This window comes from Aquarana catesbeiana, linkage group LG03 (assembly GCF_042186555.1).
Source record: "Aquarana catesbeiana isolate 2022-GZ linkage group LG03, ASM4218655v1, whole genome shotgun sequence".
Classification (NCBI taxonomy): Eukaryota; Metazoa; Chordata; class Amphibia; order Anura; family Ranidae; genus Aquarana; species Aquarana catesbeiana.
This window is the reverse complement of record NC_133326.1, coordinates 673,817,973-673,835,226: the sequence shown is the minus strand read 5'-3', so window position 1 is coordinate 673,835,226 and position 17,254 is coordinate 673,817,973. Positions and strand designations below refer to the sequence as shown.

The 17,254-nt window shown below is 43.2% G+C and overlaps 1 protein-coding gene across 2 annotated transcripts in view; it reads left to right on the top strand.

Moving 5' to 3' along the window:
• The window catches only part of LOC141133484 (NXPE family member 3-like), a 131,361-nt gene that overhangs the window by 99,563 nt on the left and 14,544 nt on the right, over window positions 1–17,254 (top strand). For both annotated transcript variants that reach the window (XM_073622878.1, XM_073622877.1), the window contains exon 3: window positions 16,111–16,331. In XM_073622878.1, coding sequence (XP_073478979.1) covers window positions 16,111–16,331 — 221 coding nt within the window. The remainder of the gene's footprint in view (window positions 1–16,110; window positions 16,332–17,254) is intronic.

The following is a 17,254-nucleotide window of genomic DNA, read 5'->3' as shown; positions in this document are numbered from 1 at the left end:
GGACTATTTTGTTGACCAGTGTTTGGTGATGGGTTGCACCATTTCCTGTTCATATTTTGAGATGTTCAGTTCTTTTCTCGAATGGGTCATCAAGGACTTGTCAGGCCTTGGATCTATTTTACACTATTTGGACGATTTCTTGGTGTTGGGCCCTCCCGAGGATCAGTCCTGTCTCATATTGTTGGCCATGTTACAACATGTTTTTCAAGTTTTTGGGGTTACGTTGGCGCAGGGTAAGATGGAGGGTCCCACTGCGGAGTTGAAGTTCTTAGGGATCATCATTGATACCAACCTGATGGAATGTTGGTTGCCGAGTGATAAACGCGAAGACCTTTGGGGTTCAGTGGGGGTTGTTTGTCGTTCCAAGGTGCAGTTGCAGGATTTGCAGTCCTTGTTGTGTAAATTCAATTTTGCGTGTGGAATTAGGCCCATGAGGCGGCTGTTTTGCCGACGACTGGCGGCTGCCACTGCTGGGGTCTAGGCACCACATCATTTTGTGCATATTCACCAGGAGCACCAGGAGGACTTGTGGGTGTGGGATATGTTTTTGGAACAGTATAACGGTAGGTCCTTCTGGATGGGGCCAGCGGTCCCGGGCGCGGAATTGGATCTATACACGGTCGCATCTGGGTCAGTGGGTTATGCGGCTTACTTTCACGGCCGGGGAGCGCGGGCTCATTGCCTGAGGGGTTGAAGGGGTCTGATCTCATTCGTAACCTGGCACTTTTGGAATTGTTTCCGATAGTGCTGGCCGTGGAGCTCTAAGGGTCGGGATTTAGGAATCGGCGGGTCTGCTTTCACTGTGACAATTTGGGTGTGGTGCATGCCATTAACTCATTGTCGGCTTCTTCTTTGCCTGTGGTTTGCTTGCTGCGTCACTTGGTGTTGTTGTGTTTGCAATTGAATGTTTTGGTGTTTTTTGCTGTTCATGCCCTGGGGGTTGAGAATGAGGTGGCTGATGAGCTTTCTCGCCTACAGTGGGACAGATTTCGTCGGTTGGCCCCGGGACCGGAGCAGCTTGGAGTCCCGTGCCCCAGTCATTTGTGGGACCTTGTTTTGCCACCATAACTGGATTGATTTGGAAGTCAGTAGCTGATTCCATGTGGCAGGCCTATGAGCGGGTTTGGTAGCATGACCTGCTAAGTAATGCTGGGGGTTGTTTTAGCGATGAGGATAGGTTACATGTGTTGATGTATTTTCTGGGTAAGAACTGCAAGGAGGGTGTGGGACTGATAGTTTCACGGAACAAGTTAATCTGAGATTATCGCATCCAAATAGACTTCAGCATTCAAAAGCGGATGTTAGATGTTTTGTTTCTTCATATAAAGACACCTAGTCACTCATTTGGATTACGATTGTTTTAGTGTGTTATACTACACTACATAGCACACAGGAGGAACCCCCCTATACGGATTACAATTATAAAAGCTAGCGAAGACTGAAGACGTCTGGACTGCCTTTTTCATTGCAGGGCCCTGCACTCTAGTATAGTGACTTTAAGGTTTAGATTAAGGGGAGCTCCCAGGTGTAGATTCATATCAATATATATATATTACTGTGATTGTCATTGATTGTCATATCATTCCTTATACTATTGCACTACGTTGGTGTGATAGTATATTTATTGAAATAACTCTTTATATAAATATATTACTTATTCAAAGAAAGAAGTTATTTTTGGTCATTATTGAAGTTTGTGTGCAGTGTTGTCATTTCTCCTATAGGTGGAGCTACCAGTACCCAGGGAGAGGTAATCCTAATTGTAAGTGTATATTGTGGGTTAAAGTTAATGCTCATATTATTTCAACACTGCACTACAGTTGTATCAAGGGGAGTGAACAATTTAAGAAGGGTGTAGAGCAAAGAGGACAGGCCCACTTAAACCAGCAGCTCCACCGTGAGTATTGCTACAAATGCATAAAAAGTCTTAAATAAAGTCTTTATAAAGTGATGTCTTCTTTGCAGCTTCCACCACACCCAGGTGTTGAGTGAGCCCACTCCCTAAAGAAATTCACTCACCAACTCCAAACCACTTGAGCCCCGGACCATTATGCTGCCTAAGGACCAGAGGTCTTTTTCCAATTTGGCACTGCGTCGCTTTAACTGCTAATTGCGCGGTCATGCAATGCTGTACCCAAACGAAATTTGCGTCCTTTTCTTCCCACAAATAGAGCTTTCTTTTGATGGTATTTGATCACCTCTGCGGTTTTTATTTTTTGCGCTATAAACGGAAAAAGACCGAAAATTTTGAAAAAAAATGATATTTTCTACTTTTTGTTATAAAAAAAATCCAATAAACTAAATTTTAGTCATACATTTAGGCCAAAATGTATTCGGCCACATGTCTTTGGTAAAAAAAATGTCAATAAGCGTATATTTATTGGTTTACGCAAAAGTTATAGCGTCTACAAACTAGGGTACATTTTCTGTAATTTACACAGCTTTTAGTTTATGACTGCCTATGTCATTTCTTGAGGTGCTAAAATGGCAGGGCAGTACAAAACCCCCCCAAGTGACCCCATTTTGGAAAGTAGACACCCCAAGGAAATTGCTGAGAGGCATGTTGAACCCATTGAATATTTATTTTTTTTGTCCCAAGTGATTGAATAATGACAAAAAAAAAAAAAATATTTACAAAAAGTTGTCACTAAATGATATATTGCTCACACAGGCCATGGGCCTATGTGGAATTGCACCCCAAAATACATTCAGCTGCTTCTCCTGAGTATGGGGATACCACATGTGTGGGACTTTTTGGGAGCTTAGCCGCGTACGGGGCCCCGAAAACCAATCACCACCTTCAGGATTTCTAAGGGTGTAAATTTTTGATTTTACTCCTCACTACCTATCACAGTTTCGGAGGCCATGGAATGCCCAGGTGGCACAAAACCCCCCAAAATGACCCCATTTTGGAAAGTAGACACCCCAAGCTATTTGCTGAGAGGCATATTGAGTCCATGGAATATTTTATATTTTGACACAAGTTGTGGGAAAGTGACACTTTTTTTTTTTTTTTTTTTGCATAAAGTTGTCACTAAATGATATATTGCTCACACAGGCCATGGGCATATGTGGAATTGCACCCCAAAATACATTTAGCTGCTTCTCCTGAGTATGGGGATACCACATGTGTGGGACTTTTTGGGAGCCTAGCCGCGTACGGGACCCCGAAAACCAATCACCGCCTTCAGGATTTCTAAGGGTGAAAATTTTTGATTTCACTCTTCACTGCCTATCACAGTTTCGGAGGCCATGGAATGCCCAGGTGGCACAAAACCCCCCCAAATGACCCCATTTTGGAAAGTAGACACCCCAAGCTATTTGCTGAGAGGCATGGTGAGTATTTTGCAGCTCTCATTTGTTTTTGAAAATGAAGAAAGACAAGAAAAAACATTTTTTTTTTTCTTTTTTCAATTTTCAAAACTTTGTGACAAAAAGTGAGGTCTGCAAAATACTCACTATACCTCTCAGAAAATAGCTTGGGGTGTCTACTTTCCAAAATGGGGTCATTTGGGGGGGGTTTGTGCCACCTGGGCTTTCCATGGCCTCCGAAACTGTGATAGGCAGTGAAGAGTGAAATCAAAAATTCACGCCCTTAGAAAGCCTGAAGGCGGTGCTTGGTTTTCGGGGTCCCGTACGTGGCTAGGCTCCCAAAAAGTCTCACACATGTGGTATCCCCGTACTCAGGAGAAGCAGCAGAATGTATTTTGGGGTGTAATTTCACATATTCCCATGGCATGTTTGAGCAATATAACATTTAGTGACAACTTTGTGCAAAAAAAAAAAAAAAAATGTGTCTCTTTCCCGCAACTTGTGTCGCAATATAAAATATTCCATGGACTCGACATGCCTCTCAGCAAATAGCTTGGGGTGTCTACTTTCCAAAATGGGGTCATTTGGGGGGGTTTTGAACTGTCCTGGCATTTTATGCACAACATTTAGAAGCTTATGTCACACATCACCCACTCTTCTAACCACTTGAAGACAAAGCCCTTTCTGACACTTATTGTTTACATGAAAAAGTTATTTTTTTTTGCAAAAAAATTACTTTGAACCCCCAAACATTATATATTTTTTTAAAGCAAATGCCCTACAGATTAAAATGGTGGGTGTTTCATTTTTTTTTTTCACACAGTATTTGCGCAGCGATTTTTCAAACGCATTTTTTGGGGAAAAAACACACTTTTTTAAATTTTAATGCACTAAAACACACTATATTGCCCAAATGTTTGATGAAATAAAAAAGATGATCTTAGGCCGAGTACATGGATACCAAACATGACATGCTTTAAAATTGCGCACAAACGTGCAGTGGCAACAAAATAAATACATTTTTAAAAGCCTTTAAAAGCCTTTACAGGTTACCACTTTAGATCTACAGAGGAGGTCTACTGCAAAAATTACTGCCCTCGATCTGACCTTCGCGGTGATACCTCACATGCATGGTGCAATTGCTGTTTACGTTTGACGACAGACCGCCGATTGCGTTCGCCTTAGCGCGAGAGCAGGGGGCGACAGGGGTGCTTTTTTTTTTTTTTTTTTTTTTCTTTATTATTTTTCTGCTTTTTTTATCTTATTTTTAAACTGTTCCTTTCATATTTTTTTTTTTTAATCATTTTTATTGTTATCTCGGGGAATGTAAATATCCCCTATGATAGCAATAGGTAGTGACAGGTACTCTTTTTTGAAAAAATTGGGGTCTATTAGACCCTAGATCTCTCCTCTGCCCTCAAAGCATCTGACCACACCAAGATCGGTGTGATAAAATGCTTCCCCAATTTCCCAATGGCGCTATTTACATCCGGCGAAATCTAAGTCATAAAATGCTCGTAGCTTCCGGTTTCTTAGGCCATAGAGATGTTTGGAGCCACTCTGGTCTCTGATCAGCTCTATGGTCAGCTGGCTGAATCACCGGCTGCATTCTCAGGTTCCCTGTTGAGACAGGAGAGCCAGAGAAAAACACGGAAGACGGTGGGGGGGGGGCATTCCCTCCCACGGCTTGTAAAAGCAGTCTAGAGGCTAATTAGCCGCTAGGATTGCTTTTACATGAAAGCCGACCGCTGGCTGAAAAGAATGATACCAAGATGATACCTAAACCTGCAGGCATCATTCTGGTATAACCACTCAAAGTCGTGAATGGCGTACCTGAAGACAAAAAAATGGTTAACAATAAAGCACAGTAAACGGTAAAGTATAAAAAATTGCATACCTGAAAAAGCAAACATGATAAAACATAATAACAATAAAACATTGCAGAATAGAATACAGTAAAAAAGAGCAGAATAATAGAGAGAGAATAGAGAGAGAGAGAACAATAAAACGACAACTATTTTTTTTTATTTTATATATATATTTTTTTTTTGACACTTTTTTTGTAACTAACTTTTGTAACTGTAACCGGTTCCAGGTTCGGGTCTCTCAAAATGCGATGGCATCTTGGGAGACCCTGTGAAAGTGTGTCCTAGTCTGTGCAATGCTGTACCCTACGCTAATACTCAACTAGTGAATGGTAGCGTTCAAAACATTCACCAATGCAAAGACCAGGATTGTCAGGACAGGAGGGACAATAATAGCGGGTGTCACGTCTATATCCGCGCTTGCTGCAGACACAACATCTTTTTTGGGGGGGTTCGTTGGGTAGGGGTACTCGGGAGGACATAAAGAAAATGCCTCTCATGCAGCCGACTGCATTTGATTGGGGATGTGAATGGGGGAAGTACGGGCGCTGCAGAAGCGGTGTGTTCCCAATTAGGATTGGCGAATGCAGCAGGAAGGGCACTATGGGCACGACGGGCCTGTGTTTGTCTTCTTGGTGGCAGCGGGACACTACTTGTGCTTGCCACCTCATCAGCTTGAACTGCACTTATGGGACTCGCCACGTCACCAAGTGTTGCTGCAGTGCTGGTTTGACTACGACCGGGGTGTACTAGGCCGCTGGTGCTTGCCAGTTCACCAAAACGCTACCAAAAAAACTGTTAGCGATCGCAGGGATCAAGGCCTGACTCTGCGAACGCTGCAGTTATGTGTTTAGTGTTTTGTAAGTGTCAGTGATCGATCGATACTGCACTTGGGTGGGCTGGGCTGGGCCGGGCGGAGGGGCAAAACACAGGTGCTAGCAGGTATCTGGGCTGATCCCGCTAACACTGCGTTTTTGGGAACCCTAAACTGCTGGGGACGCTAGTATAGATCTGATCGGATCAGATATTGATCCGTTCAGATACTATACCACTAAGGGAGGTGTAAGCTGCGTGCGTGGGTGTTAGTGGTACTGGCGCTAACCTGACGCTGCCTGGGGCCGGTGCTTGCCAGTTCACCAAAACGCTACCAAAAAAACTGTTAGCGATCGCAGGGATCAGGCCTGACTCTGCGAACGCTGCAGTTATGCGTTTAGTGTTTTGTAAGGGACAGTGATCGATCGATACTGCACTTGGGTGGGCCGGGCCGGGCGGAGGGGCAAAACGCAGGTGCTAGCAGGTATCTGGGCTGATCCCGCTAACACTGCGTTTTTGGGAACCCTAAACTGCTGGGGACGCTAGTATAGATCTGATCGGATCAGATATTGATCTGATCAGATACTATACCACTAAGGGAGGTGTACGGTGCGTGCGTGGGTGTTAGCGCTACTGGCGCTAACCTGACGCTGCCTGGTGCTTGCTTGCCAGTTCACCAAAATGCTACCAAAAAAACTGTTAGCGATCGCAGGGATCAGGCCTGACTCTGCGAACGCTGCAGTTATGCGTTTAGTGTTTTGTAAGTGACAGCGATCGATCGATACTGCACTTGGGTGGGCCGGGCGGAGGGGCAAAACGCAGGTGCTAGCGGGTATCTGGGCTGATCCCGCTAACACTGCGTTTTTGGGAACCCTAAACTGCTGGGGACGCTAGTATAGATCTGATCGGATCAGATATTGATCCGATCAGATACTATACCACTAAGGGAGGCGTATGCTGCGTGCGTGGGTGTTAGCGGTACTGGCGCTAATCTGACGCTGCCTGGGGCGACGCATATCACCGCCGGGCGATCAGGGGGCTAAACCTTTATTCGGTAATAAACGGCGGGTGCCCTGACACTATAAAAAATAAACGAACTAACCAGCGTCAACCGTAACGTTTATACGGTGATCAGTGGTGAAAGGGTTAACTAGGGGGCAATCAAGGGGTTAAAACATTTATTAGATAGTATATGGGGGTCCCTGACACTATAAAACGCTGACGGCGAACCTAAATATTTACGTCCCTAACTAGCATCACCAGTGACACTAATACAGCGATCAGAAAAATGATCGCTTAGCGACACTGGTGACAGGGGGTGATCAAGGGGTTAAAACTTTATTAGGGGGGGTTAGGGGGGTACCCTAGACCTAAAGGGGGGTAATACTAACTGTCCCAACACTGTAACTGTCACAAACTGACACTATGCAGTAATCAGAAAAAAAAAAAAAAAAAAAAAAAAAAAACCTGCTGGTGTCAGTTTCTGACGGGGGGGGGGGGGGTGATTGGGGGGTGATCGGGGGGGCGATCGGGGGGGGGATCGGGGTGTTTTGTATGCCTGGCATGTTCTACTGTGTGTGTAGTGTGTTGTGCACTTACATTGATGTCTTCTCCCCTCGGCGCTGGAACGGAATACCGAGCTGAGGGGAGATGACATCATTTCCTTTGCTGCTGTTTAGCATACAGCAGCAAAGGAATGTTCCCATTGGCCGGCGGCGATCGCGAGGGGGGGGCCACGAACGGATGGCCTCCCCCTCATCTCGGATCGCCGGGGAACAGAACGGGACCGCCTCGGGCGGCGGGGGGGGGGTCCGATCGGACCCCCCACCCGCGGAAGGCAAATCACGTACATGTACGTGATTTTGCCTGCCCGTGCCGCTTTGCCGACGTAAATCGGCGTTAGGCGGTCCTTAAGTGGTTATAAAGTGATGTCTTCTTTGCAGCTTCCACCACACCCAGGTGTTGAGTGAGCCCACTCCCTAAAGAAATTCACTCACCAACTCCAATTGCCCACACTCTCATGTAAGGCTTAAGTGCTTTTTATACCCAAACAGGATGATTTTTTATGCATTTTTTATGCAAATTTTTTTTGTAATACAATCATTTGTTGTGCACTTTGTGTATATTCTTCACCTGTCACTTGGTGTTTATTATATATATATATATATATTTGCATTTTTACATTTGTATTTTCATTTAGTTAAAGGTTTCACTCTAATGCCCCGTACACACGGTCGGATTTTCCGATGGAAAATGTCCGATCGGAGCGTGTTGTCGGAAATTCCGACCGTGTGTGGGCTCCATTGGACATTTTCCATCGGATTTTCCAACACACAAAGTTGGAGAGCAGGAGATAAAATTTTCCGACAACAAAATCCGTTGTCGGAAATTCCGATCGTGTGTACACAAATCCAATGGACAAAGTGCCACGCATGCTCAGAATAAATAAAGAGATGAAAGCTATTGGCCACTGCCATGTTTATAGTCCCGACGTACATGTTTTACGTCACCGCGTTTAAAACGATCAGATTTTCCGTCAACTTTGTGTGACCGTGTGTATGCAAGACAAGTTTGAGCCAACATCTGTCGGAAAAAAGTTGTTTCCAAAAAAATAATGGTCACTGTTTTTGCAGGAATACCTGGAATAACAAATGACTAGGATGATATGTAGAGCAAAATAAAGGCTATATAGAAATCCTATTTGCATTGCAGACCAGGAACCTAAAGGCTTTCATTACACAACTAATTACTAGGATGATATCCTTAACTATGCACCTTCTTTGGAGGAACACCATTCAATCCTTACTCAAGTTTTTAACAGACTAATGAAGTACAACCTAACCCTAAATGAAGAAAACATTTTTTTTTTCTTTGCGCAAAACTGAGGTTGACATTGTAGGCTGGAAACTCTCATCACTGGGTTTACAACCTTTACAATCCAACATTGATGCTATACTTGAATTACCAGAGCTAAAGAATAAAGCAGAGCTTGTTTAATTTCTAAGATTCAAAACTATTATTTAAAGTTTGTAGCTGATTATGCTGAAATCATGACACCTTTGCCTTACTCAAAAAGGATGCAGAATGGCAATGGACATAAGCCTGCTCAGAGGCTGTAAGTGCCTTGAAACACTGTTTAGCATCTGCACCAACACTTGCCCATTTTTCACCAAATGCACGTTTGTCTTTTGTGATGTTTCCACTGTTGCTTTAGGTGCAGTTTAATCACAAATTCACCAGGAAAATAAATATTCTGTCACTTTTGCCTTTCAAGTTCTTTGCCCAGCTGAGAACGTGAGGCATTGGCATGTGGACGGTATCATCACTTTCTCTATGGTAGGAAGTTTACCCTAAGAACTATTTATCAAGCTCTAATTTCCTTGCTGTCAGCATCAGGGTCTGGCCACCATCCTCTTCATACAGTGCCTTGAAAAAGTATTCATACCCCTTGAAATTTTCCACATTTTGTTATGTTACACCCAAAAATGTAAATGTATTTTATTGAGATTTTATGTGATAGATCAACACAAAGTGGCACATAATTGTGAAGTGGAAGGAAAATGATAAATGGTTTTCAACATTTTTTACAAATCAATATGTGAAAAGTGTGGTGTGCATTTGTATTCAGATCCCCTGAGTCAATACTTTGTAGAACCACCTTTCGCTGCAATTACAGCTGCAAGCCATTCCATTGTAGCTCTGGCTGCATGTTTAGGGTCGTTATCCTGCTGGAAGGTGAACCTCCGCCCCAGTCTCAAGTCTTTTACAGACTCTAACAGGTTTTCTTCTAAGATTGCCCTGTATTTGGCTCCATCCATCTTCCCATCAACTTTGACCAGCTTCCCTGTCCCTGCTGAAGAAAAGTATCCCCACAACATGATGCTGCCACCACCATGTTTTATGGTGGGGATGGTTTGTTCAGGGTGATGTGTTAGTTTTCCGCCACACATACCATTTTTCTTTTAGGTCAAAAAGTAAAATTTTGGTTTCATCTGACCAGAGCACCTTCTTCCATATGCTCGATGTGTCCCCCACATGGCTTCTAGCAAACTGCAAACGGGCCTTCTTATGGCTTTTTTAAAACAATGGCTTTCTTCTTGCCACTCTTCCATAAAGTCCAGATTTGTGGAGAACACGACTAATAGTTGTCCTGTGGACAGATTCTCCCACCTGAGCTGTGGATCTCTGCAGCTCCTCCAGAGTTACCATGAGCCTCTTGGCTGCTTCTCTGATAAATGTTCTCCTTGCCCGGCCTGTCAGTTTAGGTGGACGGCCATGTCTTGGTAGGTTTGCAGTTGTGCCATACTCTTTCCATTTTCGGATGATGGATTGAACAGTGCTCCGTGAGATGTTCAAAGCTTGGGATATTTTTTTATAACCTAACCCTGCTTTAAACTTCTCCACAACTTTATCCCTGACCTGTCTGGTGTGTTCCTTGGCCTTCATGATGCTGTTTGTTCTCTAAGGTTCTCTAACAAACCTTGATTTAAATCATATTTTTTAACCGCTTGCCAACCACCGCACACAGATGTACGTCGGCAGAATGGCACAGGCAGGCAAATGGGCGTACCTGTATGTCCCTTTAAATGTTCTGCGTATCGGGCACACGTGCTGCATGCCGCGGAACTCAATGGTCGCTGGCAGCCCACGATTGCGGTGGGGAGAGGTAGAACGGGGCAAACAAGGCATTTCCCCGTTCTGCCTAGTGACATGACAGGGATCGACTGCTCCCTGTCATTGAGAGCAGTGATCGCTGTCATGTCAGTGGAAGCCCATCCCCCCCACAGTTAGAATCAATCCCTAGGACACACTTAACCCCTTGATCGCCCTCTAGTGTTTAACCCCTTCCCTGCCATTTTCATTTACACACTAATCGGTGCATTTTTATAGCACTGGTCCCTGTATAAATGAAAATGGTGCCAAAATGGTGTCAAATGTGTCCGCCATAATGTCGCAGCTGCGATAAAAATCGCAGATCGCCGCCATTACTAATTAAAAAAAATGAATAATAAAAATGCTACAAATCTATCCCCTATTTTGTAGACACTATTTTCTTTATTGGAAATAAAAATCATACATAGATGAAGTTTCTGTCTATTTTCTCTTCTTCAAGCTTCCCATCAATAGTCTTTTTACAATGATTATTATTCCTGTGGATCCTTTCTTTCCACCGTCCATGTATTCTTTCAATCTCTTTATCTAATGCTTCCTCCTTATACTATATCTGTTTTCTACAAATCTATTTTAAATACATTTTGCTTGTACTTGAAAAACCCATTCTTTAGTACAATTTCTTCTCACACTTTTTAAAGTGATAGTACAGGTCCCTTTTTTTGTTTTTTAAATAACAAACATGTCATACTTACCTCCACTGTGCAGCTCCTTTTGCACAGAGTGGCCCCGAATCTGTTCTTCTGGGGTCCCTTGGCAGCTCTCTTGGCTCCTCCCCACATTAGATAACCCCCTGGGAGAAGCACTCTCATGGGCGGTTACCTTGAGGGCATGCTCCCGAGTCCAGCATTCGGCGTCCATAGACTCCGAATGCAGGACTCGGCCCCACCCCCGGCGGCCGCGTCATTGGATTTGATTGACAGCAGCAGGAGCTAATGGCTGCACTGCTATAAATCTATCCAATCAACAGCCGAGAACTCCCTAGCTGAGAGATGGCACGTCCCTGTGGGACAAGTTCGAGTGTTCAGGTAAGTAAAATGGGGGGGGGGGGGGGGGGCTGGAGGCCGGTCACTGCCAGGTGTTTTTTTTACCTTAATGCATAGGATGCATTAAGGTGAAAAAACGTTTACCTGTACAACCCCTTTAACTGTCCTCTAGGAATATTTTTTAGCCAATATGGGATGGTGGCAGCTAGCCATAAAATTGGGACCACGCTCCATAACATTTAGACTTCCCACCTATTTTTGAGTAGGTTCCTCCTCTTTTGACACCAAAACAGCCCTGACCCTTTGAGGCACGGACTCCACTAGATAAAGCATCACACTGCCTCCACCAGCTTGCCTTCTTCCTGTAGTGCATCCTGGTGCCATCTTTTTCCCAGGTTAGAGATGCACACCCACCCGGCCATCCACGTGATGTAAGAGAAAACATGATTCATCAGACCAGGCCACCTTCTTCCAGTTCTGTGGTCCAGTTCTGGTGCTCGCCTGCCATTGTAGGCACTTTTGGCTGTGGACACAGGTCAGCCTGGGCACCCTGAATGGTCTACAGCTACGCAACCCCATACACAACAAACTGTGATGCACTGTGTTTTCTATTGGAATCAGCATGAGCTTTTTCAGCAAATTGAGCTACAGTAGCTCTTCTATTGGATCAGACTAACACGGGCCAGCCTTCCCTCCCCACATGTATCAATGAGCCTTCACCTCCCATGACCCTCTCACCAGTTCACTGGTTTTCCTTCCACGGTCCACTTTTGGTACGGCCTGACCACTGCAGACCGGGAACATTGATATTGCAGGAATGTATTATTTTGTGCCTGGAGTATTTGTTAACTCACAATTTTTTCATGTTCGACAGGAAGTACTACCTCCAGAAATGCGGAGCCTCCATGGGTGCCAAATTTTCACCGTCCCTGGCTAACCTATACATGGGATGGTGGGAGAGGCTCTGCATACTTGGGACTGGCAGTCCCCGTCGAAAAGATACAGTGTTTTACAGTAGATACATAGACAATCTCCTGTTTATAGTATCAGATCCACATATCAGTATGGAAAAATGGTTAAGTTATTTGAATGATAACAATCTTAATTTGAAGTTTACAGGCAAACTTGATCTTGGTCTATTGAGTTTCTAGATGTCTTGCTTACGGGGGACCATAAAGAAATTGTTTCTAATTTGTACAGGAAGCCTAGTGCAAGGAACACACTTCTATGAGCCGATTCCAACCATCCGGGACATACTATTAGGAACATCCCAGTCGGGCAGTTCCTTATACTTAGGAGAATCTGCAGTAAAGAATCAGACTTTGATAGCGAAGCTGCCCTTATGTCTTCTAGATTTTAAAAAAGGGGGTATCCTAAAACTATGATCGACAGAGGTCTATCTATAGCAAAAGGAACACCCCGTCGTAAATTGCTTACAGAAAAAACAGCCAATAGACACAAACATGGCAATACTAACAAGTCTACTTTCATTCCCACCTTCACCACACCCTACAGCATGGAGCTTCACAAAATACGGAGGATTGTATTTAAATATCTTCTGATTTTGTCTTATGACCCCATATACTCCCAGATTCTTGATAAGGGTATTCGTACTGTATCTAAAAAGGCACTGTCCCTTAACAACTTTTTATCACCGAGACTTTTTTCAAGTAGGAATGCCTCCACCCCTTGGTTATCCTTTCGAGGAACTTTTAAATGTGGGAGACAAAGCTGCACTTACTGTTCATTTATTTAAGGTGGTGACAGAATAACGTCTATGTCCACAGGCAAATCCTATAAAATTCATTCCTTTGTCAATTGCAATACACGTTATATAATATATACTATTACTTGCACCACATGTTCTATACAATATGTGGGTAGAACGACACGCAGGCTTAAAGACACTGGAATGAATTTCATCAGAAAGATACCTCTAGCCTTGTTGTTCAAGTTATCGACAAAATCGGGACACCACCCAGGGGTGGTGACAAGTTCAATGTACTATGTAAGCGCCAAGTTCGGTGGATTTTCTTTTTGAACTTCAGACGACCATTTGGACTTAATTTTGAGTGGGACGTATCACATTTTTATCAATATGTGATCATAAATTTGGGTTTAATGCTTTTAAGCTATGTCCCCTCCTAAGCCTGTTGGCATTACAATTCTCACCTCTACATGAGCTATTTAACTAGTAGTGGTTTAAGCGAGTCTTTTTTAGTTTTACCACATATATCATCTTGGTATCAATTTGTAACTTTGTGTAAGTTACGCTCACTCCGATGCCACCTGAAGTCCACGCACTTACTTTGTGGTTCCAGGCTTATTTTCTTGTTGGATCCATTGCCCCATTTTTCTATTCCAGTTTTTTATTTTTCTGCTGCAGCGGCAGGAGCGAGACTTTTTTTTTGCCTCGCTCTGCACCTGTCTAGTAGATGGGGCGTAACCTTGTTTAGCTTTTCATTTAAATGCCTTTATAACAGTGGTTGTGGTGGACTGCAGTGGATGGAGTGAGACTTTATGTCTGACCTTACATTTCACTAGCAGTAGGTGAAGTGAGTTCCTTAATTCACTCAGTTTCATTATACATATCTATACAGAGTCAATTTGCTATTTTGTGCAAGTCACATTTATCTCTATGCCATCATAAGCTCATGCAATATACCCTGTGGTTCTAGGTTTAATTTGTCTAATTTATCACTCAATTTTGTATCTCAGTTTTGCATTTCTTGTGGTGGCAGGAGCCAGACTTTGTCTAGTAGTTTGAGCGCTACTCTGTCCAATTTAATTCACTCAATGCCTACCTCAATGACGGACTGCAGCGGACTGAGCGAAACTGATTGTATGTGTTTATGTATATATATATATATATATATATATATATATATATTTTTTTTTTTTTTTTTTTCAGTACATCATACTAGATAGCTCCTTTTTTCTGATGGTCTCTACCCCGTTTTTCTTACTCTATTCTGTTGTGAGTCCTAGTCTTTTTCTTTATTTATTGTTTCCTTTTTTCACACATACTTCATCTTTGTTTCCTCATCTTTATATACATAATTCTTACATACATCCGTTTTTTCCATACCAAATAGGGTTCCGTCTATATAATTCTGTTCTTATATTTATTGTCTGAGGTATACTTTCCCTTCTTTTCTCTTTCGACCGGGACATTTTTGTCTCATCCGGCAGAGGTTTATTTGTATTTGATTTAGGGTTTAGTGGTATTTTGATAATAATATATTTTTGCAACAGATCACAACACTTTTTAAGTAATACATTTTTATAACGACCCAGTGAATTTATATTAACAACTAGCATAGGACATTTTTGTTTCATTTTGTTCTATATTCTGTTTTTTTGGATACGCTCATGACTTGTTGTCATGATTTTTGTAGTCGATCTCGACATCACTAACTGCATATCCATTATTTTATATTTTGCCCCTACATATTTATTTATTTATTCATTCATCTAGGAGGGTCCGTAGAGTTTACACTTTTTATGCATTTTTCATACATCTATGCATAGATTTTTTATTCATGTTATTTTCTTTTTGGTGTTGTTCACTCTTACTATCCCATTTATCTGTTAACACCATTTTGTGATATGTAACTACTTATTATTCTTGACCATTGCCCATTGGATATATGCAAATATCGATCACATTTGACCATTGTCCTTTGGATACATGTGTATATTTGTTTTCAAACTATATCCTAGGTCAAATCAGGTCTCTCTCTCTTTTGTGACTCACGGGTGTTTCTTAATTTCTTTGGGATTACAGGTTTTTTAATTGTATGCAAAGGGTGTTAACCTAAGTCAGAGGTGTTAATTTGTGGTTCTTTGAGCTCCCTCACCCTAACCCTTTGCTTATTTATACACTTCTTATTTTTGTCCATGTTAGCTATGAGTAAGCATCCAATGATGTGAAACGCGTTAGAGATCATACCCCGTCCTGTCTCTATTTATGTGACTGTATTTTGGATTTTTTAAAGTTCTACAATAAAGATGTTTTTCTTCAGAGTGCGGCAATCCAGGAATCTTCTTATCTTCACTCAACATCCCACAAGAGCTGCAGTTTTGGAGTTGCTCAGACCCAGTTGTCTAATCGTTGCAATCTGCAATGTCAACAAAGTCACTCAAATCCTTAAGGCTTGCCCATTTTTTTTCTGCTTTCAATACATCACCTTTGGGGACAACATCTTCACTTGCTGCCTAATATATGCCACCGACTTCCAGATGCCACTGTCACAAGATAATAAATGTTATTCACTTTACCTGTCAGAGATCATAATGTTATGACTGATCAGCTTATGTAGGACAACGTAGGGCCTGTCCTCATTCTGGATGACTGAGAGGCCTGGATGGACGCTGTCGGAGGTAGTGACAAGATAACTATTTTTCTATATTTTTTTTTTGTAATGTCTGTAATTTTTTTTGTCTACACTTCTTCTTCATAGGTATATTTCAGTGGCCATTTTCACTTTAATGGGAACAGCGAAGTGGTGGAATGTAACTTGGAGGTGGCAGGCCCAAAAATTTGTGAGTACAAAGACCCTTATACCGGTGAGATATGGCAGTGTGTTAAGCCGCAGAAACTCCCCTGTGATTCCTTGATTTATCACTCCGTGGGCGGATACCGCAAAGTGACCAACAGCCTGGAGGACTCTTTGTTAAGTGGGTGAGTAAAACAGTCTATAAACATTAGAGGGTGCTTCATGTAAGAAAATTATGATGTAGTATTTGTCTTGCCAGGCTGTAAAAGGGTCAGCTAAATGGACTGATCAGTCTATGGTGGTGTTCATAATCTTTATAACCTACTATGTCTTGATACTTGCCCCTTCCACCTTCCAGACATTATTTACACTACAGTGTAGACTACTGTTAGGCGAATGGTTCGGGCTGAGCAAAAGTTTGGCCCGAACTTCGCCCTGTTCGTTTAAAAAAAAACATGTCCCCCTGATGTAGATCCATCGTCAATCATGCTGTCCGCCGCACTGCCGGGAAAAAAGCTCCGCCTGCGACAAAGGCTGACCGCTGAATGTTTCCTAGCTGAGTGGAAGTTCTTAAATAGATAAGGGGCGGGGCCACTGGTGATGTCCCCTGGTGGCCCCACCCCTACCTGTTTAAGAACTGTGATCCGGCGGAGGAGGCATTCAGTGGTCAGCGTTCGTCACGGGCAGGGCTTTTTTTTCCGGGTCCAGCGGTGTACTCCATACTCATTCACATAGGAGGGGTTCGAGATCTGGGGGCCTCCCGTGTTAAAGGGGATTCCAGATTCTGATAAGCCCTCTGCCCGCAGACCCCCACAACCACCGCTCAGGGTTGTCGGGAAGAGGCCCTTGTCCCCATCATCATGGGGACAGGGTGCTTTGTGGTGGGGGGCAGAACCCCCCTGCCCCAAAGCACCCACCCCCTCCCATGTTGAGGGCATGTGGCCTGGTATGGTTCGGGGGGGGGGGGGCGATTGCTCGTCTCCCACCTTTCCTGGCCTGCCAGGCTGCGTGCTCAGATAAGGGTCTGGTATGGATCGTGAGGGGGACCCCACGCCGTTTTTTTCTTTTTTATATATTGCCAGCTGACAACCGCTAGTCAATTTAAATG